We start from the raw sequence: 26,335 nt of genomic DNA on the forward strand, positions 1-26,335 counted from the left end.
TGGATTCTACATCATTTTTCCTTTCTCTTCTCATAGTCTTCATCATTTTACCTTCATTTATATTCAATATTATTCTACATCGCCCAGATCATGATAATCACTGTTAATCAAACAATTTTTAAAATATCTGCGCATCCAAATGAATTTATCAAGAGAAACCGGTAAAATGAAATTTGAAGAAATAAATCTGACAATTTCTTTGAGTTCTTACCTTGCTATGCTATCATAATGTTTGTCTACAGTTGATATTTAATTAGTGATATCGATTTGAGTATGACTAAAGGTTTAAAAAAGTAAACAAGACGCTTGTCTAGACAAATTACTCACAGTTAATTGTGGGAAACAGACACAAAGAGTTAAAATATAAAAGAAAAAATTGAACTTATGATGAGAACAAAAACTGTGAGAAAAAATAAGTAATTAAATGGAAGATAAGAAGATCTATTGAAACCAATAACGTTATTTTTGCTTAGCTTACGTACTTTATTAGATTTATATCTTTAATCATTGATTTTGAATATTGAACACATTGAATTTAAGAACATTAAAAATGATTTCAATTCAATTGATTTTATGCCATTTGATTTAGAATGGGATATTGAATGGATAAAGTGGGTGACTCTTGTGTTCTTCCGATCCACAAGCTCGCCAATTCTTGTTAAATCCAAAGATGGTTTCCATTTCTTCTTTTGATAATTCAAAATCAAAAACTTGTATATTTTCAGCGATTCTTGCAGGTGTAACACTCTTTGGAATAGTAATGAGATTTCGTTGAACAGCAAATCGAAGTAATACTTGAGCTGGAGTCTTGTTATGGGCTTCAGCGATTTTCTTTATAGCTGGTTCTTCAAATAAAGATGGATCTCCTGGTTTAGCCCATGGTCGATCAGGTGAACCAAGTGGACTGTAAGCAGTAACAGTAATGTCACGTTTTTGACAAAACTCAACAAGCTCTTTCTGAGTTAGATAAGGATGAACTTCAATTTGATTGTTAACAGGTTTAACGGAGCAATTGGCAAGAATTTTTTCAATCTGCTCTGAATTAAAGTTGGAAACACCAATTGATTTTGTTAAACCAGCTTTATGGACGTCTTCCATACCTTGCCATGTTTCGACAATGTCAACATCAGAATAAGTGCTTGGGAAAAAATCATCACCTTCAGCATAGCCCATTGGCCAATGGATTAAATAAAGATCAAGATATTCCAAACCGAGTTTAGACAAAGTAGTCTTGCATCCTTCGGTCACTCTAGCACGAGAATGATAAGTGTTCCAACATTTAGAGGTGATGAAAACATCTTCACGTTTTAAAGCTCCAGATTCAAACACTTCCTTCAAAGCTTGACCGATTTCATCTTCATTCTGGTAAACCAAAGCACAATCAATATGGCGATATCCACCTTCCAACAGAGCGAATTTAACAGCTTCCTTAACTTCTCCAGGCTTTGATTTCCAGGTTCCTAAACCAAAAAGTGGCATAGTATTTCCATTGTTCAAAGTTAATTTAGTTCCGATCTCTGGTTTGGCCATTTTGTTTCTGTAGTGATTAAATAATTAAATTAAAAGAAAAGGTTGTTATTCAGATCTTTGATCACTTAACAAACAATCAATTAATTAACAGTCATAAAATAAAACTTACTCAGAAACAGAATTAATAGTTTTCTAGGATTGTTAGAAAAGATTAGAGTTAAATTGAAAATGAAGAGTCTTGATTAGGTACAAGAGTAGTTAATAACTGCAATAAAAAGTGGATCGACTAAAGTTTCCAACGAAGCACAACTGACGACTAAACTGCATCCGCTATTTTTATTGGTTTACATCGAGTGTAAATTACATGAGTTAAACACAAGAGGGCGCTAGACTCAACAATTTTGTTAATTTTGTTCAAAGATTATTTCATCCTGCGATCCTGAACTATGCTGATTAAACCGTATCTCATCTTTTTTAATGTAGTCACTTATAACAGTTAAACTCCTCCTTTAACCTTGTCGAGGTCCTAGTCCCTTGAGGATTTAAAATGGGGATTTCCCATTGCTTTTCAACTTTTTAGCTCATTTACCATCTGATTAGCTGTGCACAAAGAGTTTACTTTTTGGTTATAAAATGGTCGATGTAAAGCAGCGAATAAGAAAACCAGTTTCTCTCATGGATTACATCTTCAACAAGACACCGGTGAATTGGTTAAAAGTTGATTTCATTGGCTATCATCATTCCAAACTTGCTATTCATCAGGTATTTTCAACATTGTTTTCTGTTTGTCTTGGTTTAGACTATTTCAAAACACATGATCCAAACATGGCTCTTTTTTGAATAATAATGTTTTCTTCGGTAGGAATAGATAATTTATTCTTTGAATGATTATATGGTGAATGTTCCAAAGTTTCATAATCAATTCTTCCTCAAAGTCAAACTGACTGTATCTCATCCTTTTACCATTTCAGAGTCATCAAAGTTCAAAATGTCATACATTGTAATGTTTGCAGTCTCATCATTAGTCACTGTTATACATTTAACATTTAAACAAGGGTCAATTTGTTCATGCTTGAGACAAATTAACTATTTAACTAGTTGATTGTTCAACTTGCTTTGAATCACCGTTTCTCATTACAACCCAGACATTATAGCATATGCATTTTAAATTTTACAGCTTTTTATTTCAATTCTTGACAGAGATTAATCAATTAACTGTGCCAGTCATTAACCAATTAAACTTCCATACGAAACAACCAGAGTTCAATCGTTGAGGCCCAATATTCATGAGTCCTTGAATGTCATATGAAATACGAAATGTATTAAAGATTTTACTTTACAACTTTACCTTCTATTCAATCGAAATGTTTAGAGATATAAATTAGTTATTGAAATGAAAATCTTGAAGAACATTAAATCAAGCCTATTTGAGTGTTTTATTGTTTGATTATGAAAATGTCTGACAATAATTGAGATAACAGCAGATTTTTGAATTATCTTAAAACTTTTAACCAGTCGATCATGTTCTGTCTCAATGCTACACGTCTTATCATTTCCTATGGAACTTTCTCGATTAAATAACTTGACTTAGCTTTCATCTTTCCGAGGTTAATTGATCTTAAACTTGAAATTTTACACGAGTTTTCGATTATATTCAGGTGTCATTGAAAAGATTGAATTTCTTTGATTGAAAGATCTGAATCAAAAAACGTCAACATGGATTTTACGGTTAGAAGACGAGTTAACATAATTCAAAATATCTGACTTATTTGGTATGATTTGTTTATATCTTTTCAATCTTTTTATGTAAGAGTTGCAGTCTCTGAAATAATCATGACAATATTTGGAAACTCAAAATTTAAAAACAGGAGGAAATTAGATAATAAGTTAGTTCAATTCAAATCAGAAATACTTTGCTTCTTGTTAGGTTTGTTATTATGTAAGTTTTTTGTTGATTTTTCTGGTTGCTGTTTGTTTCTTATTGATGAGTGAGCCAAACTCACCTTGATTGCTTCAGATACAATGCATGAAAATTTTTGATGAAATGCCTAGGCACTATTCAAAAAGTAATTTTCAAACAAATAAAAAATAAAAATTGAGTTAAAATTAATTTTGATTAAAAATTTGTATCATTATATTAATAGCAATATAATAGCAATGAAGCGCCCTCTTCATTTAGACTTTTGCACAACCGAACATGACTGTTGTGATTGGCTACACAATACTGATTTTTCGAGAATATAAACATTGACGATCATTAGCATATTTCAGTTTGTCTTAACTATTATCAAAGTTTAGTTGATAATTCTAGTCTTATTCGTTATAAAAACGAAAATCTTATACTTGTGACTTTCACCTTATATGTTAAAATAATTCAACATCTACCATTGTTATTGTATTGTGAGTCTCCCTCTTTTCATTTCTAATCGAATGCTTGTGTCCAAATTATTAAACCCTAGATATTTGAATCGTAATATTTTCAAACAATTTAATTTCTCTCTTTTAAACAGCAACATGGCCAAGCCAGCAATTGGAACTAAATTAACTTTAAACAATGGAAATACTATGCCAATTTTTGGTTTAGGAACATGGAAATCGAAGCCTGGTGAAGTCAAACAGGCTGTTAAATTTGCTCTATTGGAAGGTGGATATCGCCATATTGATTGTGCTTTGATCTACGAGAATGAAGACGAAGTTGGCCAAGCTTTGAAGGAAGTGTTCGAATCTGGAGCTTTAAAGCGTGAAGATGTTTTCATCACCTCTAAATGTTGGAACTCGTTTCATTCTCGTGCTAAAGTAACCGAAGGATGCAAGATTACTTTATCTAAACTCGGTTTGGAATATCTTGATCTTTATTTAATCCATTGGCCAATGGGCTATGCTGAAGGAAACGGAATGTCACCTTCGGATGGTAAGGGTGGAACTGCATACTCTAATGTTGATATAGTCGAAACATGGCAAGGTATGGAAGACGTCCATAAAGCTGGTTTATCAAAATCAATTGGAGTTTCCAACTTCAATTCAGAGCAGGTTGCAAAAATTCTTGCCAATTGTTCAGTTAAACCTGTTAACAATCAAATTGAAGTTCATCCTTATCTAACTCAGAAAGAGCTTGTTGAGTTTTGTCAAAAACGTGACATTATTGTTACAGCTTACAGTCCACTTGGTTCACCTGATCGACCATGGGCTAAACCAGGAGATCCATCTTTATTTGAAGAACCAGCCATAAAGAAAATCGCTGAAGCCCATAACAAGACTCCAGCTCAAGTATTACTTCGATTTGCTGTTCAACGAAATCTCATTACTATTCCAAAGAGTGTTACACCTGCAAGAATCGCTGAGAATATACAAGTTTTTGATTTTGAATTGTCAAAGGAAGAAATGGAAACCATCTTTGGATTCAACAAGAATTGGCGAGCTTGTGGATTGGAAGAACACAAAAGTCACCCACTTTATCCATTCAATATCCCATTCTAAATTAAACGACTTAAAATCATGAAATGGTTTTTAATATTGCAAGATTTAATATGTTCAAGAATTAATGATTTAAGATATAAGTCTATTGTAATATCTATCACATATCCTAAAGACTAATAAAAAATGAAATTATGTGTAATATGTCCGTTTTTCATAGTCTCTAGCATTACAATTTCACTATTAAATCATGTAAAGTCATCACTTTAGGTTATTCACTCAATAACCATCTTCATAGACTCTGTCTCCTGGTCTTTCATTGCACATCCATTTAACACAACAGTTACACGAGTTGAGGCGTAGTCTTTCGAGTACTATTTTTGGATTCATGAAACAGCCATCAAAATAACTGACGTTTTCTGAGAATCTTCAGTTGTTCTCCAATCAAAAAGATTTGGTAAAGCTTATTAATTCTCGTGCATCTATTTTCATAGATGAATGTATCTGAAGTAGCGTCATTCAACTTTAAAAACTCTTATCTCTTTTAGTTTCTGCTTTTTCTCACCTATTACATTTATAATATTTGTAAGCTTTGGTTAACGAATTGGGATTTATTTGATTTCCCACTCAAAATAGTTTGCATAATAAGTTTCGATTATTTAATGGGAAACTACAGGAGCCGCATTTGGTCTTCTGACAATTGATCATATACAATGATAAACCAGCGTTACAGCAAATTTTGTTTCAAATATGGGAATATTAATAAGATTAAAAGGAAACTTTCCACTGAAGATAAATCAATTGAACTTGAATGATCAAATGAAACAAACGAATTTAAAATCACTATCTTTTCACACTTCCAACAGATGGAGTTAAAACTAAATATTTTCGATACATCGACTTGTCTTATTCGATTGCTCCGAATGTTATAATTTTAAAGTGAATAACATTTAATAATATTTATTGTTTAAAATACTAAATCAGGTGAATCAAATAAAATTTGTCTCGCCATAGCTCCAAATGTTCTATTATATGATTTTATGTTAATCTCATTGAAATATTTGATTCTTTCATCTGGAACCAAATAAGATCGATGTCGATCAAGCAAATGAATTGTGTTAAATTTTGAGCTCCAATCAGTTGTTGAACTTTTATACAAATAATTTACTTCAGCAGCAACGCCAAAAGATTCAGTTTCTCGGTGAACATAATCTGGATGTGAATAGAGAATCAATTCCGTAGGTAATTGACCGCCATTAAAATACCAACTTGATCCATTGTAATTGTGATATGAATCAAACCATTTCTTGATGAATCGAGAATCTTTATGAGCAATAATCAACTGATTTCCAATGTATTCATTGACCGGCCAACCAATTGAACACTCAAACCGACGAAATGGATCCAAATTTTTCAAAATTAATAAATCATTGTCAATGTATATTCCACCATATTCAATGAGAATAGTTAATCGTAAAATGTCACTTGAATGATAAACATGAGCAACTGATTTACCAAATATTGTTAAAGGTTTATCAACCTTTCGCACTTTGATTGATTCATTTTTAAGGTAATTCCAATATTTACCAAGCAAATGGTTTTGATTGGTGTGGATGATTAAAATATCTGGCTTTTGATTTTTAATAGCTGCTTTGATGCACAAATAAGTAATGAATGAAATGTAAGGAGTATCTAATTGCACAAGATGAACAATATTTGGAACAATTAGTTGATTAAATCCAGTGATATTGAGAAATGGATGACTTCTAGAGTAACTGTCAAAATCAATGTCATCTAAACTTATGTCAGAGAAATGGTAAACATGATCAAAATAATTTGATTTCAGTTTCAAGATTATCAAGAAAACAATCAAAACACTAAATACAAGCAATAATAACCTTTTAGATAAACGTTTACAATAGATTAACATTTAATTTTCTGAAAATAAACAGTCAAAATAGGAAACAGATGATCAACTGAGAAAATGAAAACCGGTTTTTGGCTATTATGTGATTACTTGAAATGAATGTTTTTGGCTTAATTCATTCAAACGACAAAAAATAGTCTTACATTCAAAATGTAGATACACATTATGTAGCCTGATTAGACAGTGATTTGTATTGCAAAATTAAAACAAGACTATCATCAAAAAAGCTTCAAATTTTCATTTATATTTTCAATAATATTTGATTGTTAAACTGTCCGAGTTTCTATTGTTTGGGTTTTCATTTCACACTATCAAGATTAGTCTAGCCAGGTAAGGAAAGGTTTTCATTGCTGTGAATGGTAACCTTTCTATGTAAAAGATGGCAATGACATTGTTCAAAGATTTGTTTTAGTTAATAGAAACAATTAAGAGGTATTATACATAATTTACAGATGTATTTATAGTACGGAATATCGTTTAATGAGTTGATGCGAAGTCTGATGATTGCTATTTTTGGATCATCGTAACCAACCATCAAAATAACTTGAGTTTAATGAAAAGCTTCAATTGTTTACCTATCAAAATGCTACGTAAAAACTTATTAATCCTTGTTTATTCATTTTCTTGGATGTGACTCGAGTAATTTTACGGGAAACAATAATTCTCATCTTTTTTGCTTTCTACTTTTCTTCAGGTAAAATTGAATCGCTGAACTTCATGTACAATGGATAAAGATTCATGTGACTTTGCCCTTCAATTCTGGAAAATATTATTCACTGAAAACAAAACAAGAATACTATCTCATTCCTGATAATATAATCAATGGTATAAATATGATTAAATTGGAATTTTGTTTTCATTTCTATTCTTTCTGTTCCAAGCTCGTATAATCGCAATTCAAAGCAACAATGAAGCTGTTTTTTATATTATTGTTGAGTTACTGTATTGTCAATACTCATGCTTTGGGTCAGCTCGATGATCACGGTAAGCGACGTTTTCACATGATTTTTCACTTTCAATATCGACAGTTGATTATCGAGTCTAAAATTGAACTATTCTGCTCAAAAATCTAACAAAAGAAATGATTTCATTTTGTTTTAATTGACTAGCAGTATCACCAATCACTGAGGCCATCATCGAGATCATCTCTAAAATGGTTGCACGAGGTGAACTCTTAATTCCTGGTAAGTATAATCGTTAAATTAGTTGAATGTAAGAAATAAGATCTGGTTTCTTTTGCAAACCATTGAGCTCAATCTGAATCAACTCATTATTGATTGATTTAACAAATAATAGTTGATCTTTATGGATACCAATAGTCAACTTAGAGTGTTAGCATCAAAATAAATGCTGATTTTCAGAGCCTTTGACTTATATTTAACCATTTCAATCACAGATTGGGACAGCAAAGCTTCAATTGAGATAAACACAATTAATTTGGCTGATAAATCACTGGAAGCTGGTTATATACTTGGTAAGATAGGGACAGAATCTTGATCAATCATGTTAATCATTCTGTAAATCTAGGTTGGAATCCTGATAAAGATATTGAAGACAACCTGGTTAATGTTGCTGAAGCTTACTTTAAACTGATTCCCATCGAAGGTATATCCAGCCATTGTTAAAGTAATCAATCATTTATCAATCTTTTACTTCCCAATTTCAGGACTCAATGTAACAAAATCAGTAAAAGATAATGTTATTATCTTGGTGGATGGCATTTTCAAATTATATCCATTTTCTGGTAAGTCTCTTGTAAATATATCATGATCATACCATCCAATAGAAGCGATGTTTATAATGAAAGACATAATTTAATCTGAAATGATTAGCTTTGAGACACAAACCTGAACTTAAGCAGTCGATTGTTGACCGGATTCTAAATGCTTTGACTCTTATTCCAGGTAAGACTTGAGTGAAATACAATTAGACAGATTAATTATTCCCTTATTTACTCCATAGAAATTGATATTAATCAAAGTGTCCATAATGACATAACTTCATGGATTGAATCTGCAATTGCAAAAGTTCAAAGTAAGAAACTTTCTTTATTCAAAAAATGATCCATTTCAACTTAATTGTGCTTCTTAATTTCAGTCATAGACCCATCAGCCCCAGCTGAGAAAACTGTTAATTACCTGATTGATACACTGTTTGATGAGATTAAACTGCCTGGTAAGTTAAGATAAAATTTTAATTGAGATACTGAACTAGAGTTATTTTCCTTCTTCACAGGTTTCAGTTCGGACAAGACTTTGCATGATAATGTTGCCGATATACTGAGAAGTATTCTGTCTAATTCAGCCGACTTATAATGATAACTAATTTTGACGAATCGGTAATTTTTGTATTAATAATTGACTGCTAATAAAAACTGTCAATCAGAGCAACTTTTGATTTACACAAATAGATTCGGTTCTTATGTCCCTGTCCCTTGTCGCTTTTTTACCACTGACTTTTATCGAAACAAATGTTAAATTAAATTTTGATAGCTATTTTAATTTTCAGAAGATGACCTCAAGTCGAGGGACAAGTTCAGGTTCGACTGTATTATCTATTAATTTCCACCACATTTACATGTTTCTACTTCGAATGACAAAAACTAATGTTCGCTTGACATTTGCCAATTTAATTGCTATTGAATCTAGTTTTATAACCTCACTATTCACCCTATCAATCAACATTGTCATTGCAGGAGTCAATTTTATCGACCTATCGATTGTTATTCGTTTGGCAATTATTATTAAAAAGCAAGAAAAGCAAACTTAATCAATCAAGTGATTATAAAGTTGTCATTAAAATTATGCACGATTTGTTTGATTCATCGGTTTTCCTTAACTAATCAACTCAATTCGATTCAAATTTCTCACTGTTAGGTTTTCAACATTCATTAACTATTGTCACAGTTTATATTTAAATTTTGATCGATAGGTTTTATTAAAGACCATAATTTGTTCATCATTTCATTTTATTGATTCATTTATAAATTAAATGATTTAGTTTATTTATAAAATAAGATTTTATTGTCTAATATTTTTGTGTATTTGTCATTGATTTATGTTTTTGGTTTTATTTTTTTAAATATACGAGAATAGGATGAAAAAATTTCAATATAAATTTTCGCTATAATTCTTGTGGAACGATTGTCATGCTTTGATTTTTTTGTCATCCAAAGCATAGTATAAAATAAGATGAAGATGACAAAAAGGCTTGAAGAGGAAAGGATTACAAAGATGGTCAAGAATCAAACAGAAAGTGGGTAAATAACAGAAAAAGGAACGTTAGATTTCAGGATTAATCATGTAAAAATATGAATAGAACATATGTTTACATGGAGAATGGCAAAGGTGAAGATATATTTTGTTGAAAAATTAGATATTTGTCGTCATTTAAGAAATAGGAAATTTGTTTGTCTCTCTTATCAAAATTCAATATATAAATATGGTAAATTTTGATCAATTAATTTAGTCCTAAAGAGTTCCTGTGTCATATTCAGTAACTCGCTTCTTCAAAAAGAAATACAAAATTCCTGCTTGAGCCATAACATCGATTGTACCAGCAGTGAATGTATCAGCATTATTGATTGCCGCTGTTGATGACCCAGGTCTGATTAAAGTTGGTCCAAAAACTGTTGCCAGATTATGTAAAGACATCTTGTTTAAATTTTCATACTTGTTGACACTACAATGGGTGAAAGAAATGAAAAAATATTAATTTGCTGAAGTGATAAATTTTTAAGGTGAGATTGTTGATTTAAGGGTAAACAGTTAATTTATAAATGAACGATAAGTCCGTAAAATGTTAATAAACTTGCTGATCGTTAACCAACAGTAAACTGTTGGAATAATTTGAGCAACAAATGTTAATAGCAATCAACGGAAACAATATTGATTCAAATTCATCCAATAAAATTAACTGGTATCCAAGTAATTGTTAATTGTCCAGGCAACGTACTTTACAAAATGATCGATTAGAAAATTAATTGTGTTTTGATTGACCGGAGGTAATTGAGTGTAAAGATCCGTTAAACGCTTCCTCCTTTCTTCATTACTGGTTAGACCTTTGAAAAAAAAGATACAAAAATCAATTAGTACTGATATTCAACAATAAAAGTCTGAGGTCAAAACAGCGTAAATTTTTAACCAGGTAATTAGGAGCAATCGCATGGTAAAAATAGTAACATGAGATAATTTAGCCGAGATTTATGGTTTGACTGATTTACTGCATCTTTTAATGATCCTGATGTCATGATATCTCATATTTACGAAGATTATTATTGTCTGTTTTGAGTCTCTTTGTCCATTTCAACTTACTGAAAGCGTCAAAGAATTTTTTGTACAAACTATTGGTAAATAGAGCTTCGGGAAGTTCACGAAGATACATTTTTAAGAGACCCGTAATGGCATTGATATCGATTTCCTTGAGGAGATGTTCAGCTTCATAGGGATCTGTGAATGGAAGAAAATTATTAGTAAAATTTTAATGAAAAGATGAGAGTTGATTCATTGTTTTAATGAGCAAAGTGTCAAAGCATGTCAGTTGAAATTTGCTGGAATCTCAAAAGCTACTAAAAAATTTCATTTAGCCCAAAAAGTACCTTGAATCTGGTGAGTAAATACGGTAATCTTATAAAAGAAACTTCTTTTTTCGTCTTACAAGGATATTCAAGTTGTTGTCAATGGTAATTGAGTTTTTAGGATGAAGTTTAAAAAGCAACAATCAACTTCATTGTGGCTGTTTTGATTATTGTTTACTAATCATCTTCATTCAAGTAACATACGTAAGCTTTACTTAGATTTTCATGTAACTTTCAATCAAAAGAAATGATTTAATCAAATGGGAATTCCTCGCCTTTTTGCTCATTGAATAGACAAACTTGTGCAAGACGATGAAATCATTTACATAAATTGACTTGATGAATTATTTTGTTGTTGATCAAGAATAACTTACTAGATTCAAAAGCCCGTTTTAATCGCTGAATATCTGAAGATAATCCGGAAACTCGATATATTCCAACCTCTTTAACACCACGTCTTTCGACTTCTTTGACACATCCAACGATCAAATATGGAATTGAGCTTTTCTCTTTTCTGTTGAAATTAAAAATATTGAACATTAGATTTTACAAGTTTCAATTATTAGACATTTTAAAGACAAAGACAAATCTTAACAATGATTAGCAATGGGAATTTCAGAGCGATTAGTTTATCATCAGACTCAATTGAGTGATACATTGATATTTAGAGAGAGGCGTTTGTTTAGTATTTGATATAATCAAAGGATAATTCACTAAGACTTGATATATTAATAAACCTGTCTTTTAAATACAATTTAACAGAGTAACAGTTTCATGTTAATTTAGGTGGTCTTTGATATGATTGATAGTTTTACATTCAATCAATTGAATATAAACTGCAATCAATGAATAATAAAAATTTCAAATTTCATGCAGCATTCATGAATAAATCAAAACTGAACATTCAATGTTTAAACTTGCAACGGTTAACACAATCACACAGTTTTATCTCAATTGAAACAATTAGCTAGATAAATGGGTTTGAATGAGTAAACCTTTAACTTTGATTCAGATTTACACATCAATTTGAGTCTTGAATTGTGGATAACCTTTTAAGGTTCAATTTTGGTATGATTTGTCATTGATTTTCATGATAAATGTGCATGATTAAACTGAAATGATTCACAGAGAAAGCGCAATCAAATTGTAATTTTCAATTGTCTCTTTGACCATTGAATGTTGGAAAATCAGATGATTTATAAAACACGAAATAAAGTCAGCAAACTACAAGATATATTAATGTCAAGATAAATGATGAAGTTGTGAAGATGATAAAACGAGAAACCTTGGCTTTAATTATGATAAAACATCAAGATTATCATCTCTTTCTTTGCTTTACTTTCATTGTCTTCTCTTTCTTTTTTTCTCAGTCTTCTCATCTGACTTCAATTGTTGAGTGAGCAAAATACATTGTAAAGCAACATGGATAAGGCCTAAGATTTGAATCAACAAATTGTTAGCAGAAAGAATGAAAACGGCGCAAAACCGTAACTAAATCATTTCTACTAATTTCATCAATCCATTTCCATTAGACCTAAAATCACACACTTGGCTAATGATAATTGTCTCATTTATGGTGACAAAGAGCATCCCGATAAATTACATTAGTGAGAGTAAAGATATTAGAGTGAGTAAATAACATGGAGAAAAGTGAGAGAGAAGGAAGATAAGAAGTGAGCTCAATTGTAATGAAAATGATGAAAAGGTAAATCAAGAGTGAGATATAGTGAGTTTCTAATGGGCTAACAGGAAAGTTATCACAAAATAAAAGTATAACTATCAATGTTTCTAAATCATGATAATTAAACATTAATTAATGAATCCAATCATTGAAAGGATTAGTGTGAGTTGAAATCAAGTGCTCATTTAAATTATCAATCAAAATTTTGCTCAAAAAATCATGGATTGATCAGTGTAAAATCATCACAAAACAGCAAATATCAGGTTTCAACAAACAACTTCATACTCAACCATAAAGCCAACATCTTCATCGTCTCTCCATAGACTTCACTTGATTCCAAATATCTTAAACACTCCCTCAATTTTATCCTTTACATCTTTTTTGTTAATAATAATAAATCATCAGTCATTTCACCAATCGATCAATCGTCTAAACAATCAACCTACATTGATTGAAAGTGATTAAAACATTCAATTAACTTATGTGCTCAAGTTAGAAGCTTGAAAAGTTCAACCGAGAGAGTAAATATTTTTCAAGTGGTAAAAACATTGATAATTGTCAGTAATCAGTGTTAAACAAAAACAAAGTCACATTTAAAGGGAAGACAATTTAAGTGTAAATTGTTGTTTTTTTTTTGGTCAATACTTGGATCTCACAAATGGATTTATCTCATAGACCTGTAAAATTATGTATCCTATCAAAGTGGACACCTCAATATGAAGGCTATGGATTTGACTTGATGACCAAAAAGTCTGGTGAAGGACATTATATTTCAATGGTACATGAAGGTGGACCTGCTGAGGCAACCCACTTGGAAGCTGGTGACTGGCTAATTGAAGTTAATGGTGTAAACGTTGAAAAGCTTAACCATGGTGAAGTGATCAAATTAATCAAGGAATCGGAAAATGGTACAGTAAAATTACTGTTGGCTCCAAATGAAACTGATAAATGGAGGAAACGGAATCAAGTTACAATTACAAGCTCCCATCCTGATCTAGTTCATTACATTACCCCGCCCTATCAAGGTAAACTGCGTTCATTTCTGAATGGTGCACTTGACCGATTAGTGATTGGTAAAAGAGGTGAACAATCTGATTCCGAGCCTAGTGTCTATCATCGGTATTCACTGCCAATACCTTCAGGAATGTCTGATAATGTGGTTGATTGGTCGCCTTCAGGTCAATCGCCAAATGGTCGAGCTGAAGGAATCCCAATGAGACAATCAGCTCATGGTGATGGACAGTTTGCTGGTTCATTGGATGAACAGCGTCAAAAGGAGATTGCCGATTGGCGAGATAAATCATTAGAGATGTTGATGGCAAGTCAAATTGATCAGGACGAGGATGATATTGAAGATCATGACATTATTGATCAAGTGCAAGATGAAGTTTCAATACTTTCTCCTGATGTGGACGATGATGATCATGCTATTTATATTGACGTTAAAAGAGGTAACAATAGTCGACCAATTTCAAGTAACCAGGAAAAGGTTTTGGCTGACATACACTTGATCGATAACAACTCTCAACAAGACAATAATAGTGTTATCACAAACAATAACAATAGTGATACAAATAGTGCTTTTCAAGATAATCGCCATTCAACTAGCTTAACCTTATTGGATGGTGAATTTTTTGCACGTCAATGTAAAATGAGGAAAGATTCGGAAACGGCAGATTATGGCTTTAAAATGGACTCTTTACCGTCTGGTGGGGGTCACTTTTTAAGATCAATTGAACCCACTGGTCCTGCTGGTATAAGTGGCATTTGTCAAAATGATAGATTAATTGAAGTAAACAATGTTAATGTTGAATATACTGATCATGATACGGTGGTTAATATGATCCGAAAATCGGCAGATTGTGAAGTAACTTTACTGGTTGTTGATGAAAAATCTTATAAATGGTTTCAATCGCGCAATATAAGGATTCATCATGGTGCAGGAGGATCATTAGTGCGTTATTGTGACCATCGAGGATTAAGAGAACCAGGATATACATTGGACCGTTCAGTATCGATAGAAGACAATAGGAGAAGTCAATTATATCGAAGAGGTTTATCTCAACAATCAGCTGGAAACTCGAGTGATGGAGATGTTGAAATAAAGGATCAACCTGATAGATTATCAAAAATTGAACCCGAAGAAAAGGTTAACCGTGAAGACAATGAAGATGATAAAGAAGACGATAAAGAAGATGTGAGACAGTCAACGTCGACAACAGGCACAGTAACAACCACTCGATCATCCAAAATAAATCAACGAGAATCTCGATCAACACTAAGTGACTGGTCTTTTGGATCATTAAGTGAAGCAGATCGGTTCAATCGAGGAAAGACTATTGTTAGGGTTCCTGATGATGCACCAAGACCTAGGTTATGTTCAATAAGCAAAGATTCTGATGGTGTATTTGGATTTACTTTGAACACTTATGAGAAAGGACGAGTCAAATTGATTGCCGATATTGATCCAGGAAGTCCAGCCGAAGCTGCAGGTTTACTTCAATGGGATCGAGTGATTGAAGTCAATGGTGTAAACATCAACATTGAAAATCATGCTCAAGTAACGGGTCGTATTAAAGCATCAGGTAACCGATTACATCTTTTGGTACTTCCAGAAGGTCAACATGAATGGTATGAAAAAGCCGGAATAGTGCCAAAGTCAAATCAATCCAACGTCATTTACCTATCAAATACCGATGTAACCCGAGACTCAATCACAATTGCTCGTTCCCTTGAAAATTCAATAACCAATTTGTCAACAAGCCACAAGACGAAACCAAATTTACCCAAAAAACCATCATTTTCATCATCAGCGACAACAACAATGTCAAATCAGTTAACCTCGTCAATGACAAGCTCAACATCAGAGTCAACATTAAATGATAAATCTAAAAGCTCTTCAAGACTAGCTGATGATAAAGATGAACACGGAGACGAAGAACAATCAATTGTATTGAAAAATGATAATCAAATTAAAGAGTTAGATGATCAACAAATTGGTGACCACAGTATACGCAATTCAACGATAAGCCAATACAATACAATTCAATACAATACAATTGATGAGGAAACAAGTGAAGCAATTTATGATCACATTGAGACTCATCAAGTATCAACACTTCCATTGAGAAAATCAAAGAAATCAAGTTTTACCAAAAAAATTTTCAAACGATCGCTATTTGGTGGTAAAAAGGATAAAATATATTCCACAATTGGATCAATGTCCAACCTTTCGATTAAAAGTGATATTGTTATGGGACAATCAAGCTCAAGGGAACAATTTAACCACACTGAGGCTAAAATAACCCGATCAGCAACACTTGCAAGTGAAGACGATGTTCCTGCACTGCCTGAAGATGATGAAAATCAAGTTCAATTGGTGGTTAAAAAGGATTTGTATGAAAAATCATCAGTCTGGTCAACATCTAGTGATAATATTCATAATAACAATAACAATGTCATGCACAACAATAATGGTATTACAGGTGGTCAAGATGTGACACAAGATGGCCAAAAAGACGAAAGTGAAAGTCAATTGTTGGAAAAGCTGAAAACTTTGTCTTTACGTGAAATTGCACAGAAAAGAGCCGAAAGCAAAATTCAAGCCTATCATCGAATGCAACAATTAAATTTCCGTCAACGAATTGCACATTTCGAAGATCTTTAGATAAAAATAATAAAATTAATTTTCTAATCATTGTTGCCTTGTATCATTTGTTTTCATGGTAAACTCAATTTCGGCCTTTACTTTAATGTTGATTACAGTGATGACTGACAGCAATAATTCATAATTTCATTGTGAAATTGTGGTTATATGAGCTTGATTGGTATTTGGATTTATTATTGGAACATTGGATTTTCATTTTCAAGTTTAATCATTAATCAATTGAAACGGTATTTTCGGTTTGTGAGTTTGATCAAAAGTCTAACCAATGGCTGGATGCAACAATTTTCAAAATTGTATCATCTGGAATTTTCAGAATGTAAATTATTGATGCAAATTGAGATGAAATTGAAATGAAATGGTTGAGAGGACAGATTCGTTAGAGTTGAGTTACAAGAGGAAAATGAGTATAAATTGTAAAAATGCATTGACGATACATTACAGACAATTAACTGTCAATAGACATTTTATCTTCAATGATTATTTATGAAAACAAGATAATAAATTATACAAGTTATTATCATTTGCAACTAGCAACTGACGAGTGACATAAATGTTCAACACAATTTACATTATCAAAGGGAAATCATGATTTTCCTAACATAGATTCCAATAATTTTGTGAATAATGAAGCAACATTTGATTATTTTGATATTGTCAAATTAAAGCCAAAAAGGAAGGCAATTTATTATAAAAATTATTAATTATTCTCATTGGTAAATTTCATTATCATTCAATCAGTTGAATTGCGAATTGATAGCCTTGAAATTTAGGCTAAAAAGGCATCGGATGGAAAGAGCTTCATTTGATTAAATTGTACTATTCACACCCTTATTGTAATGAAAATCAAATCACAAGATTACAATCATTTTGAGAATAATTTTGACAAAAATTGTGAAAATCAAAATTGTATCCATATTTGCATGAGAACCATTTAGATCAACGGCCTCAACAGATAAACACAATCAGATATAAATAAAAATGACTCATCTAGGTAACTTGATAATTACCAAGTCAACCGATTAGCAACAATATAAGAATGTTACATTCAATAACATATAAAGTATGGGTGAGAACAATCAAATACCAGAAAAATATACCATAAAAAGGATGAGCTAATTGCTATGAAAATTAGAGGTCTCCATAAATGGTTAATGATTAACTTCATCAGCTGATGATTTGAGAGATATCAATATATCGAAGGCATTACAGTAAAGGTTGAGATAATGGGGACTCTCTTGGAGTAACTTATTCACACTATTCAACGGACATTTTCATCATTTTCAATTTTCCTTAATAGATCAAAATCAACCTGAATTGCTAATCTGATTTCTAGAGTCTATTGATTGATATTTTACGAAAGAAAATTTGATTGAGTTGATTAATAGTTAAAGAAATCGCGATGAAATTGAGTTTATAAATTGAGTCTCATTATCTCAGCCTTTACTGTACTTTAATCAAGGCAGTATTATTTGCAAATACACAGTTTTTATGAAAGAACCTGGATCGTAAGTAAATTGTTCAGAAAATATTGAATCTATTGTCATTTTTCAACTTTAATTTTCAACAGAAACATGGAGTTCATCGATTTCAAATTTTCAAAATGATTGTCCCTCTTTATTGAAGTGATTGTCCATGTCGAATGGTTTGGTTGTGAGCGAAATGCCGGTTATTTTGTGCAACATATTTGCAACTGATTTAAGATTGTGACTAAAATGAATGAATAAATGAATAGTTCTTCATAGAGCGTCAAACTAGGAAATCGCACTGTTTGTGACCTCTAATTCATATTTAAAACTGGTTTCATAACAAAAAATTTTCTTATTAAATGGCAAAAAACTAACTGAAGTGTCGATTATAAATTGAAAGCTTCGATAGTCAATTCGATTTTTAATCGAATGAATGTGTTTGACAGGATTGCAACCAAAAACAAAAAGAACGGAATTATTCAAACTCAAAATATTGAAAACTCTTTCAGTAAACAAATGACTCTAAATAAAACTAGAATAATAATCTATCTCAATTTTAAGTTTATTGGAATCAAGTTAATCTAATATCAACACTCAATAATAAATTGAAATCAGAGAAATAAATTATCAATAATCAATCCGGAGTATTGCAAGTCGGTAAATAAGCTAAAAATGTCACGTTATTTAGCAAATTGTTTACTAAGATTCGTGCCAATAAATTAATAATGCTATTAAGAAAATGAGATTAGTTCTTGCACAAATACAAGTATGACACATGAGTTGTTCATTATTTTGAATGGATCAATGAATTTTAAGATATCTTGTTTGCCACCAAATCTATCAGATGAAATTATCTTCTGATAATCTTCTCATTCATGGTTCAATTGGAAGACTCAAGTTTCACTTGGTTGTCAATAAAAAAATACATTTCCCATTCAGGTAAATGTGTAAAATGATTGAGAGATGGTTGAAAAAAGTACTCAGAGCTACCTCAATTAACGATTTATCCATTTAATGATTTGATAAAATTACTTACTTTGTAACTTGGCTTATTGGTACACCAAATGCTCCGTAAACTTTACCGGCAGGGAATCTCATTGTGCTTACTTCTGAGGATATGAATTTCAGGTTTATGGATAATTTACACTGAAAAAGGGAAAAAAAGAAAAGATTTTAGGTAATGTGTATTAAAAGATGTAATCATGCTTGTTAAGGATTGAGATGATTAAGATGCCAAATGGGAGAAATTTTTCAAATAAATTGACTTCTAGATTTACTCTCACTGGATTCGCACGCTTTCATCCAAACTGGATGATTGTAATCTACTTCAATCACAGTAACAAAAGCAGAGATGAAAAATGAACAAATTTTAGGAACCAGGGGATGATGCATACGTCTGAAAATATTAACTCCTTGGTTGTGTATTTATCTTTCAACCATGATCTACCCAATTCAAGGGTAACTTTGCCTCTTAACAAGGGTTTTGTTTGACTTGGTACTTCTTCATAGAGTATACAGCGAAGTGTTGATGAACCATCAAGATCAAGAGTAAAGTCCTGGTTGAAATGTAACTCATGGGAACCTCGAATGACTTTGGTATTGGCTTTTTGAAAAAAATGGCCGTAATTATCAAGCTCAACAACGATAAACAATTCTGTGAGGGAAAAAATACAATTAGTAAATTTGCACAAAAATTGAAATCAAAGAAGACTCTTACCTGTTGCCTGAGGAATCCCGTATAAAATTCCAATGGTAAGATAAAGATCACCATGAAGTAAATCTTCATCTTTACTAGACCTCATGAGGAAAGATCCTAAACTTGGATTTAAGCCCTAGATAAACGAAAAAATTGACCAACATTAATAAGATTTTAGCAATTAATAAAACCACAAAAACATACTTTACGGCATGTTTCGATCCAAGCTTGAAGCTCGCTAAAATTGACTGTATCATGAGATGATCCGGCTGGAAGTAAACGAAAAAGATGAATTATTAATACAATGAATGAAATTGTGGATAAAAATGTTCGGAAATTAAAGATGAAAGGAAGAGTTTGTAAAAAGATAATGAAAACAAAGAAAGTTCAAGTCTAAAACAACAAAAGATCGTTTATATTACATTAGATTGAACTATTTCACACTCATTAAACCGTAAATTGCGCGAATAAATTAATTATACAATATAAGAAACTAATTGCATAAAATGTTGATTAGATAAACACTTGTTTGGACAAGAAATCAGTTTGAAACATCTAAAGTTAGCTAACTAACAAGTGTGATCATCATCGCCTTCAGTTCAGTTTTTCAACCTTTTATTCAGTTTATTTTCTTTCATCAGGGAAAAAATAGGCTTTACGGATCACGAAAACAAGCTTAACTCTGCCATACTATTCAGTTAAATCACAATCAATCTTTTGATTAACTTTTTGCTTCACCTTAAATGCAAACTCTTATTGACTTTTCTTTCTTGTTGAAACCTTCGGTTGACCGAACCAAAATACAAACCTGATTGTTGTAAAACTCGTATCGATTCTATCCATTGAGTTCGCTCAAATTCAGACGATAAGTAGAAAGTATAATTTTTTCCACTTTTATGAGTTATTACAAATGGAAGCTGAGGTAAAATCAACACCAATTGTCCTTCCTGATACAGATAAAAACAGAATAGAAAAGGGTAAGAAACAATTGAACAAAGAATCCAATGATTATTGAGAAAAGGCAAAACTTACATGATCAGCTTGTTTCTTCTTCAATTTTTCTAATAATTTACTGTTGTTTTTACTTTTCTGTAAATAAAAATGAAAGAAAAAAATTGTTAATATCAATTATCGTTCTTGACCATCAATGTTAAATTTTTGGTGTGAATGAAAGGCATTTTATTTTGATTCATCATTTTCTCGTGAAAATTCAGGTTGGAAGATGGTTTGACTTTCATAATCCAAAACTTATCTAAAATCTAAAAGAAGGCGTTGAATTTCACGAGAATATTCAGATCAAAATAAGAAATATGAAATGTAATTTCAAGCAAATTGCAGCATTGAAGATGAGAGTGTGAGAATGCAAGTGAAAATGAAGATAATCATTGTATGATGAATAATGGTCAAAAATCAGTCAACCAAATAGATAACGGATCAAGCAGAAAGGATAACAAATGGGAATAGAATGGCTGGATAAATGAAAGCTCATTATTGTTTAATCCCAAGGTGATTGAAAGCTTCTCAAAAGATGAAGACACAATTTGAAGTAAATGGACAGAGAAAGTAACCAGTTCACGATTCATTTCTTCGCCATAGAGACATAATTTACAAATGTAATTCAATCTATCTTTGTGATTATGTACCTCTTTTATGATAGCATCACGAATACTGCTCACTTTGGACCGTAAATTTCTTATCTCGGAGCTCAGTTCTTTTTCCTTGATTCCAATTGTGGTTATATCTATGGAATTAATGGAACATAAAATTAATTTGCATTCTTTGAAAATTATTTAAAAAATAAACAAACCTTCAGTATCTGGAAGTGTAATATCACAAAGAAGTGCATACCATTTGACATCAAACGTAAATTTTTGTCTGAAATAGTGTAAATAAATTAAATGTTAATGTTATCTTGAATTGAAAAAGGTTAAAAATACTCTAATTAGCAGCAATTAGTCTACGCTAATAGACGTCAATTTATTATGTTAATTTATCACTAAATGTATTTACTCCTTCTTAAGGCATTTTCATGCGATTTCATCTTTGAAACCCAATCTAAAATGATACATTTGATGATATTTAAATCAATTGTAAAGTCAACTGAATTATTATCAATCTTTTGTTTTTACCTTGTAGATGGTTTGTATTTGGCGCATACAATTGTATCATTGAATAGGAATAAATGACGAAGTTTTCTTCTGCCTTCCGGCGCTTCAATAATAAAACTTTCCTTAACCAAACGACGTTGTGCTTTGTCTTGAACCTGAATTGAAAATTGAAACAAAATGAAAATAGAGATGAAAAGGATATAAATTGATAAAAATATCTGATAATAATCAAATTGAAAGTGGATAATGTACAGAATGTGGGTAAAAAAGGTGAATTTGAACATAGATAATAACTAATGATGCAGATGAAAATATATGTTAATAATTTACCGGAAACATTTGCTCCGTTGCCGCAATATTAAGCTCGTTGAGGAAACATTGAGTCATTTTCAAAGCTGTCTTGAGAGATTTGTATTCTTGGCTATTCTCTGGTGTATATTTTAAAAGATCATGCAAAATGAGAGCATTTTTTTGAACTCGCGCCACAGGTTTGTGAAGAAGCTCTAAGGAAAAAAAGAAGGGTTAGATGTAAAGGTGAGAAAATTAAAGTTGAGAAAGAGTCAGTCTGGCAAGAACAGGAAGCATCACAGCATCAAACTTACCTTCAAGAGTTGTTGATTGACCTTTCATTGAACTTAGTTTTATAGCCTGTAAAGTGAAAAAAATAGAAAGAAGGAAAAGTTAAAATCAAGATGGAAACATATGAGTTTAATTGTAAATTTGATCAACCAAAAATTGGATTTTTTTAGTCATTTTTACCCGAGTAATCTCTGCAAATTGGTTGTTAGCGGCAATACATCTTTGAACCGTTTCCAGAGCCTTTGAGTAATTTTTAAGATATGCACTGTATGCTCCTAATCGACTAGCCAATATTTTGAAAAGATCACCAAGTGTTGGTAAATTTGAGCTCATTGATTGTGAAGATTGTTGAGATTGCAAGGATTGCTGGTGTTGTTTCAGTTGTGCAACTAATTTTTTGACACCATCTAAAAAGTTACTATGTATAGTGTATAAATCATTAATTTTGTGAAATATTGCTTCTAAATCGGTCGATGAAACAAGAGGATGAGCACTTTCAGTTGTAGACTTGAGCGCTTTTTTATACTGCAAGAGAAAGTAAAACAAATGTTTGAATAAAAAATTGCTATTTTTTCGTGGCTTATCAATAATTTTATATCAATTTTACCTGCAATAATGTATTGAGACAATCGACGTAAACAGTTTCACTATCAACTATACTAAATAAAATACATTTATACATGGAGGAGCGTTCAGATTCGGCTTTGGCTTCTTCTTCATCATAATCCAAGCTATCATGTAGGCCGGCCTATTTATATTGATTTGGAAAGGATAAAAATTTGTTTAAAATTGAATAAATTGATTAAAGACAAACATGGAAATGGAAATAAAACAGAGTGTTTCCAAAAAGAGTGAATTACCTCTGACTCTTGAGAATCCAAAGTATTGTTATGCTCCGTATCACTGATACCGTAATAGTTTTCTATAGAAGAAAAAGAAGCCGTAAAAAAGGAAAAAAAGTGATGTAAATTATTTTTTTTACATTAACCATTTGCAATTCATTCATTAAAGCATAAAGGCAGATAAGAATGTTTTGACAATCAAGAATAGAAAAGAAAAAATGATCAGTAAAATACACGTATTTACCTGGTTCACTATCACCAGTTGGCTCAAAAACTTCATCATATGTTGTTTGACTTGATCTTAAAGTTGAACTTCTTTCTACATTTAAAGCGCCAACGCTACCACCAATACTGCTAAGGGTACTGATGCCTACGCCAACAGCAGGTACACTTGGCAGAGAATCGTCAATATCAATATCATGATCACTGGACATTGAACGTGACATTTGAGTTTCATTATCATCCGAGTCATTTTTAGATGAGGTTTCCTCTCTTCTTAAGAAGTAATCAATATTCACATAATTTGAAAATGAATGGGCTTCACCATAAGATTTAAGGTTGTTTAAATTGGTCATGGATGAATCTCGATCAAGGTGATAATCTGAATGAGTGGTGGATTCAACTTCATAATCATAATCATTGGAATAGTTATCATCAACTGATGCCTCATCAGGGGCAACAGTATCATAAATGGCCTCTTCTTCATCTTCAGTTTCAATAACTCTTTCTTCTTTCTCGTAATCTTCTTCCTCTTCAGGTTCATCTGCTAGATCTTCCTCGTCTAAATTATCTTCTGGTTTACCATCTGATTTTGGTGGCTCGTCATATAATTCATCGTCATATCCCAAATTAGGCGCAAATAATATTGTTTGGCTTTTAGTAACTTTCTCGATGTTATTTTCATCAACATCATCATCATCGTCCTCCCCCTCCTCCTCTTCTTCAGGCTCATCGTCTTCAATTTCACCAACACCATCATCATCAGGGTTGTCAGTTCTGTGGTTATTGTATTCAACACTGATTATATCCCTAGTTACCATTTGATTCTTGCCCTCACGAGAGCAAACACCACTAAACACTTCACTTTTAGCTCCAGAATCAGATGCACTTTCACTGTCGTGACGTTCTAATGAACCATGACTTGTTCCGAGAGAAGATAAATTTTCTTCTCTACTGTCTTTAATAGCTTTATCACTAATATGGACGATTTGGCCTGGTTTGGAAATAATACATTGGTTATATTCACTGTTATTGCCGCTGTTTGCACTGATGAAATTATTACCAGTGGCACTGTTGGATATGTTACTACTATTGCTACCACCAAAAAAATCTCTTCCTCTTGAATAAGTTGAGGTCGGACTCTGGTTTTGACTTGAACGACCAACACGATTAAGAGAGTCTCGACTTGAGAAAGGAAAACTTCGAACACTAATATTATCGGATGGTGGATCATAACTCTTTTCACTTGTTGATATCCTCATTTCACTCATACTTTCAATCATGGAAGGCTTATTGATAGAGCCATAAGAGTCAGTAGAACGACTTTGATGTTGCAGCTGATATGATCCTCTTGGTCTTACAGGTTCGGATCTTAGCTCGACTCCACTGGTAAAGGATAATGGATTTCTTGATGATGAGGTAGAAGATGAGGATGATGTTGAGCCAGTAGGATGTGAATTGAACCCAGTTTGAAATGGATAACCTGGTAGAGCACTTCGATTGATTTTGGGTTTTTTTGGTGGGGTTGGTGGCCTTTTCTTTCTTAATACTTTGTTTTCATCACCAATAACAGATTCGTTACTGTTGTTAAGGTTATTATCATTATTATTGTTGTTGTTGTTGTTACTAGAGGACATCTCACTGCTTTCCTCCCGCATTACTTGGTCTTCATTCATTGATGACCCGGAAACACTAGCAGAAGTAGTTGTACCAATCTGGAGCAAAAAGATAGAAAGAGAAAGGAATTATCAGCATACGGGTTTGCTACCACTCTCATCAAAATGAGATCGCAAAAATGAAAGTTAACTTGTTAGAGTTACATTTTGATTAAAACACATAAAACATAACAAGAATCTTGGACTTAACATTGAGAGTAAAAAACTTACCAGACCCGGAGCATCCGGCTTAGAAATATTAACACTTAGAACCAAGGTGCTAGGCTTAAAAGTTTCTGTCAATCGTTTAATCACTTGAAGTATTGTTTCCACTTGTGGTGTTAGTAGCTTTATTTCTTCTTCTCTTACAGTCCATCTTTTTATTATACCTTGTAAAACCCAACACCAAGTTTTGGTTTTAATACCCAATTTTACCAAATGATCAACTGATCTGCCACTGTCAATGTTTGAAGCAATTACAACCGAATCTGTATACAATCTGCTGACATCGGTAAAATCCAGTTGATCACTGGTTGTGTTATTGATCAACTCTTTAATCACTTCGCTAATCAATGGCATCTTAATGACTACACCCTTTATTTTGTTGGTAACACTTTGTTTTTCCCCTTTTCACACAAAATTATAAAAACCATATAAGTATGAGACTGTATGTTGATTATAGACACATTGTTTAACTAATACTGTAGTACCATTTCACTGATTAAATCACTACATAACAAACAATAATCACAAAAAATTTCATTTGTTCCCTCATTACTCAACTACTTTCAGCTCAAGAACAGATCTTTCACTCAAAAAACAGCTAACAAACAAACAGCTTGCTATAAAATAATCGATATCAAATCGATGTTTCAAAAAATCGATTAATCCGGTATCTGGAATAGATTTTTTGGGTTTTTGATTAAATAAAATATCAAAAGAAAAGGTAAAAATCAATAAAAGGTACGAATTAATGAAACTACCTTAATGCTTAATCAACATGAAAATTACCACATGTTAAGTTAATAGTGAAAA

At 31.9% G+C, this 26,335-nt stretch overlaps 4 protein-coding genes and 2 pseudogenes across 8 annotated transcripts; 3 read left to right on the top strand and 3 right to left on the bottom strand.

Moving 5' to 3' along the window:
• Positions 1-459: 459 nt before the first annotated feature.
• Positions 460-1,778, bottom strand: LOC107371689 (aldo-keto reductase family 1 member B1 pseudogene; annotated as a pseudogene). The gene is made up of 2 exons (XR_016199976.1): positions 1,640-1,778; positions 460-1,537 (listed from the first exon to the last, which is right to left on the bottom strand). The product of XR_016199976.1 is annotated as an aldo-keto reductase family 1 member B1 pseudogene (transcript).
• Positions 1,779-1,870: 92 nt separating this feature from the next.
• LOC107371688 (aldo-keto reductase family 1 member B1 pseudogene) lies at positions 1,871-5,086 on the top strand (annotated as a pseudogene). 2 transcript variants are annotated; one of them, XR_001570858.3, is made up of 2 exons: positions 1,871-2,232; positions 3,981-5,086. The product of XR_001570858.3 is annotated as an aldo-keto reductase family 1 member B1 pseudogene, transcript variant X2 (transcript). The 2 variants fall into 2 exon arrangements; XR_001570857.3 differs by lacking the exon at positions 1,871-2,232 and adding an exon at positions 3,749-3,870.
• Positions 5,087-5,517: 431 nt separating this feature from the next.
• LOC107370941 (uncharacterized) lies at positions 5,518-6,897 on the bottom strand. Its single transcript, XM_015938897.3, has one exon. The coding sequence runs from the start codon at positions 6,812-6,814 to the stop codon at positions 5,852-5,854; it is 963 nt and encodes a 320-aa protein (XP_015794383.2). The 5' UTR covers positions 6,815-6,897; the 3' UTR covers positions 5,518-5,851.
• Positions 6,898-7,679: 782 nt separating this feature from the next.
• Positions 7,680-9,201, top strand: LOC107370925 (uncharacterized). Of its 2 annotated transcripts, none has more exons than XM_015938882.2 (9): positions 7,680-7,795; positions 7,921-7,995; positions 8,208-8,285; positions 8,339-8,416; positions 8,478-8,555; positions 8,644-8,715; positions 8,774-8,845; positions 8,909-8,986; positions 9,047-9,201. In XM_015938882.2, the coding sequence occupies exons 1-9, from the start codon at positions 7,720-7,722 to the stop codon at positions 9,124-9,126; spliced, it is 687 nt and encodes a 228-aa protein (XP_015794368.2). In that variant the 5' UTR covers positions 7,680-7,719; the 3' UTR covers positions 9,127-9,201. The 2 variants fall into 2 exon arrangements, with proteins under 2 accessions (XP_015794368.2, XP_015794369.2); XM_015938883.2 differs by having other exon boundaries at positions 7,924-7,995.
• Positions 9,202-9,806: 605 nt separating this feature from the next.
• Positions 9,807-26,101, bottom strand: RhoGAP1A (Rho GTPase activating protein at 1A). Its single transcript, XM_015939497.3, has 20 exons — positions 25,532-26,101; positions 23,671-25,360; positions 23,445-23,506; positions 23,192-23,332; positions 22,765-23,109; positions 22,608-22,653; positions 22,336-22,508; positions 22,027-22,160; positions 21,705-21,772; positions 21,541-21,638; positions 20,930-20,986; positions 20,706-20,844; positions 20,102-20,166; positions 19,919-20,033; positions 19,596-19,855; positions 19,238-19,347; positions 11,762-11,901; positions 11,125-11,259; positions 10,766-10,871; positions 9,807-10,492 (listed from the first exon to the last, which is right to left on the bottom strand). The coding sequence occupies exons 1-20, from the start codon at positions 25,877-25,879 to the stop codon at positions 10,282-10,284; spliced, it is 4,443 nt and encodes a 1,480-aa protein (XP_015794983.2). The 5' UTR covers positions 25,880-26,101; the 3' UTR covers positions 9,807-10,281.
• Positions 11,895-16,765, top strand: LOC107371419 (uncharacterized). The gene has a single exon (XM_015939498.3). The coding sequence runs from the start codon at positions 13,727-13,729 to the stop codon at positions 16,733-16,735; it is 3,009 nt and encodes a 1,002-aa protein (XP_015794984.2). The 5' UTR covers positions 11,895-13,726; the 3' UTR covers positions 16,736-16,765.
• Positions 26,102-26,335: the final 234 nt, after the last annotated feature.

The sequence above is a fragment of the Tetranychus urticae genome, chromosome 3 (genome assembly GCF_039701765.1).
Source record: "Tetranychus urticae isolate SD_2017Ah chromosome 3, NJAU_TeUrti_SD_1.0, whole genome shotgun sequence".
Classification (NCBI taxonomy): domain Eukaryota; kingdom Metazoa; phylum Arthropoda; class Arachnida; order Trombidiformes; family Tetranychidae; genus Tetranychus; species Tetranychus urticae.

Coding starts and splice junctions, on each gene's coding strand:
- LOC107370941 (XM_015938897.3), bottom strand. CDS start 6,814: ATGTTAATCTATTGTAAACGTTTATCTAAAAGGTTATTATTGCTTGTA.
- LOC107370925 (XM_015938882.2), top strand. CDS start 7,720: ATGAAGCTGTTTTTTATATTATTGTTGAGTTACTGTATTGTCAATACT. Junction 7,996..8,207: donor AGGTGAACTCTTAATTCCTG/GTAAGTATAATC, acceptor TTTCAATCACAG/ATTGGGACAGCAAAGCTTCA. Junction 8,556..8,643: donor CAAATTATATCCATTTTCTG/GTAAGTCTCTTG, acceptor TGAAATGATTAG/CTTTGAGACACAAACCTGAA.
- LOC107371419 (XM_015939498.3), top strand. CDS start 13,727: ATGGATTTATCTCATAGACCTGTAAAATTATGTATCCTATCAAAGTGG.
- RhoGAP1A (XM_015939497.3), bottom strand. CDS start 25,879: ATGCCATTGATTAGCGAAGTGATTAAAGAGTTGATCAATAACACAACC. Junction 11,260..11,761: donor AAAACGGGCTTTTGAATCTA/GTAAGTTATTCT, acceptor TTCCATTCACAG/ATCCCTATGAAGCTGAACAT. Junction 10,493..10,765: donor CTAATCGATCATTTTGTAAA/GTACGTTGCCTG, acceptor CACCCATTGTAG/TGTCAACAAGTATGAAAATT.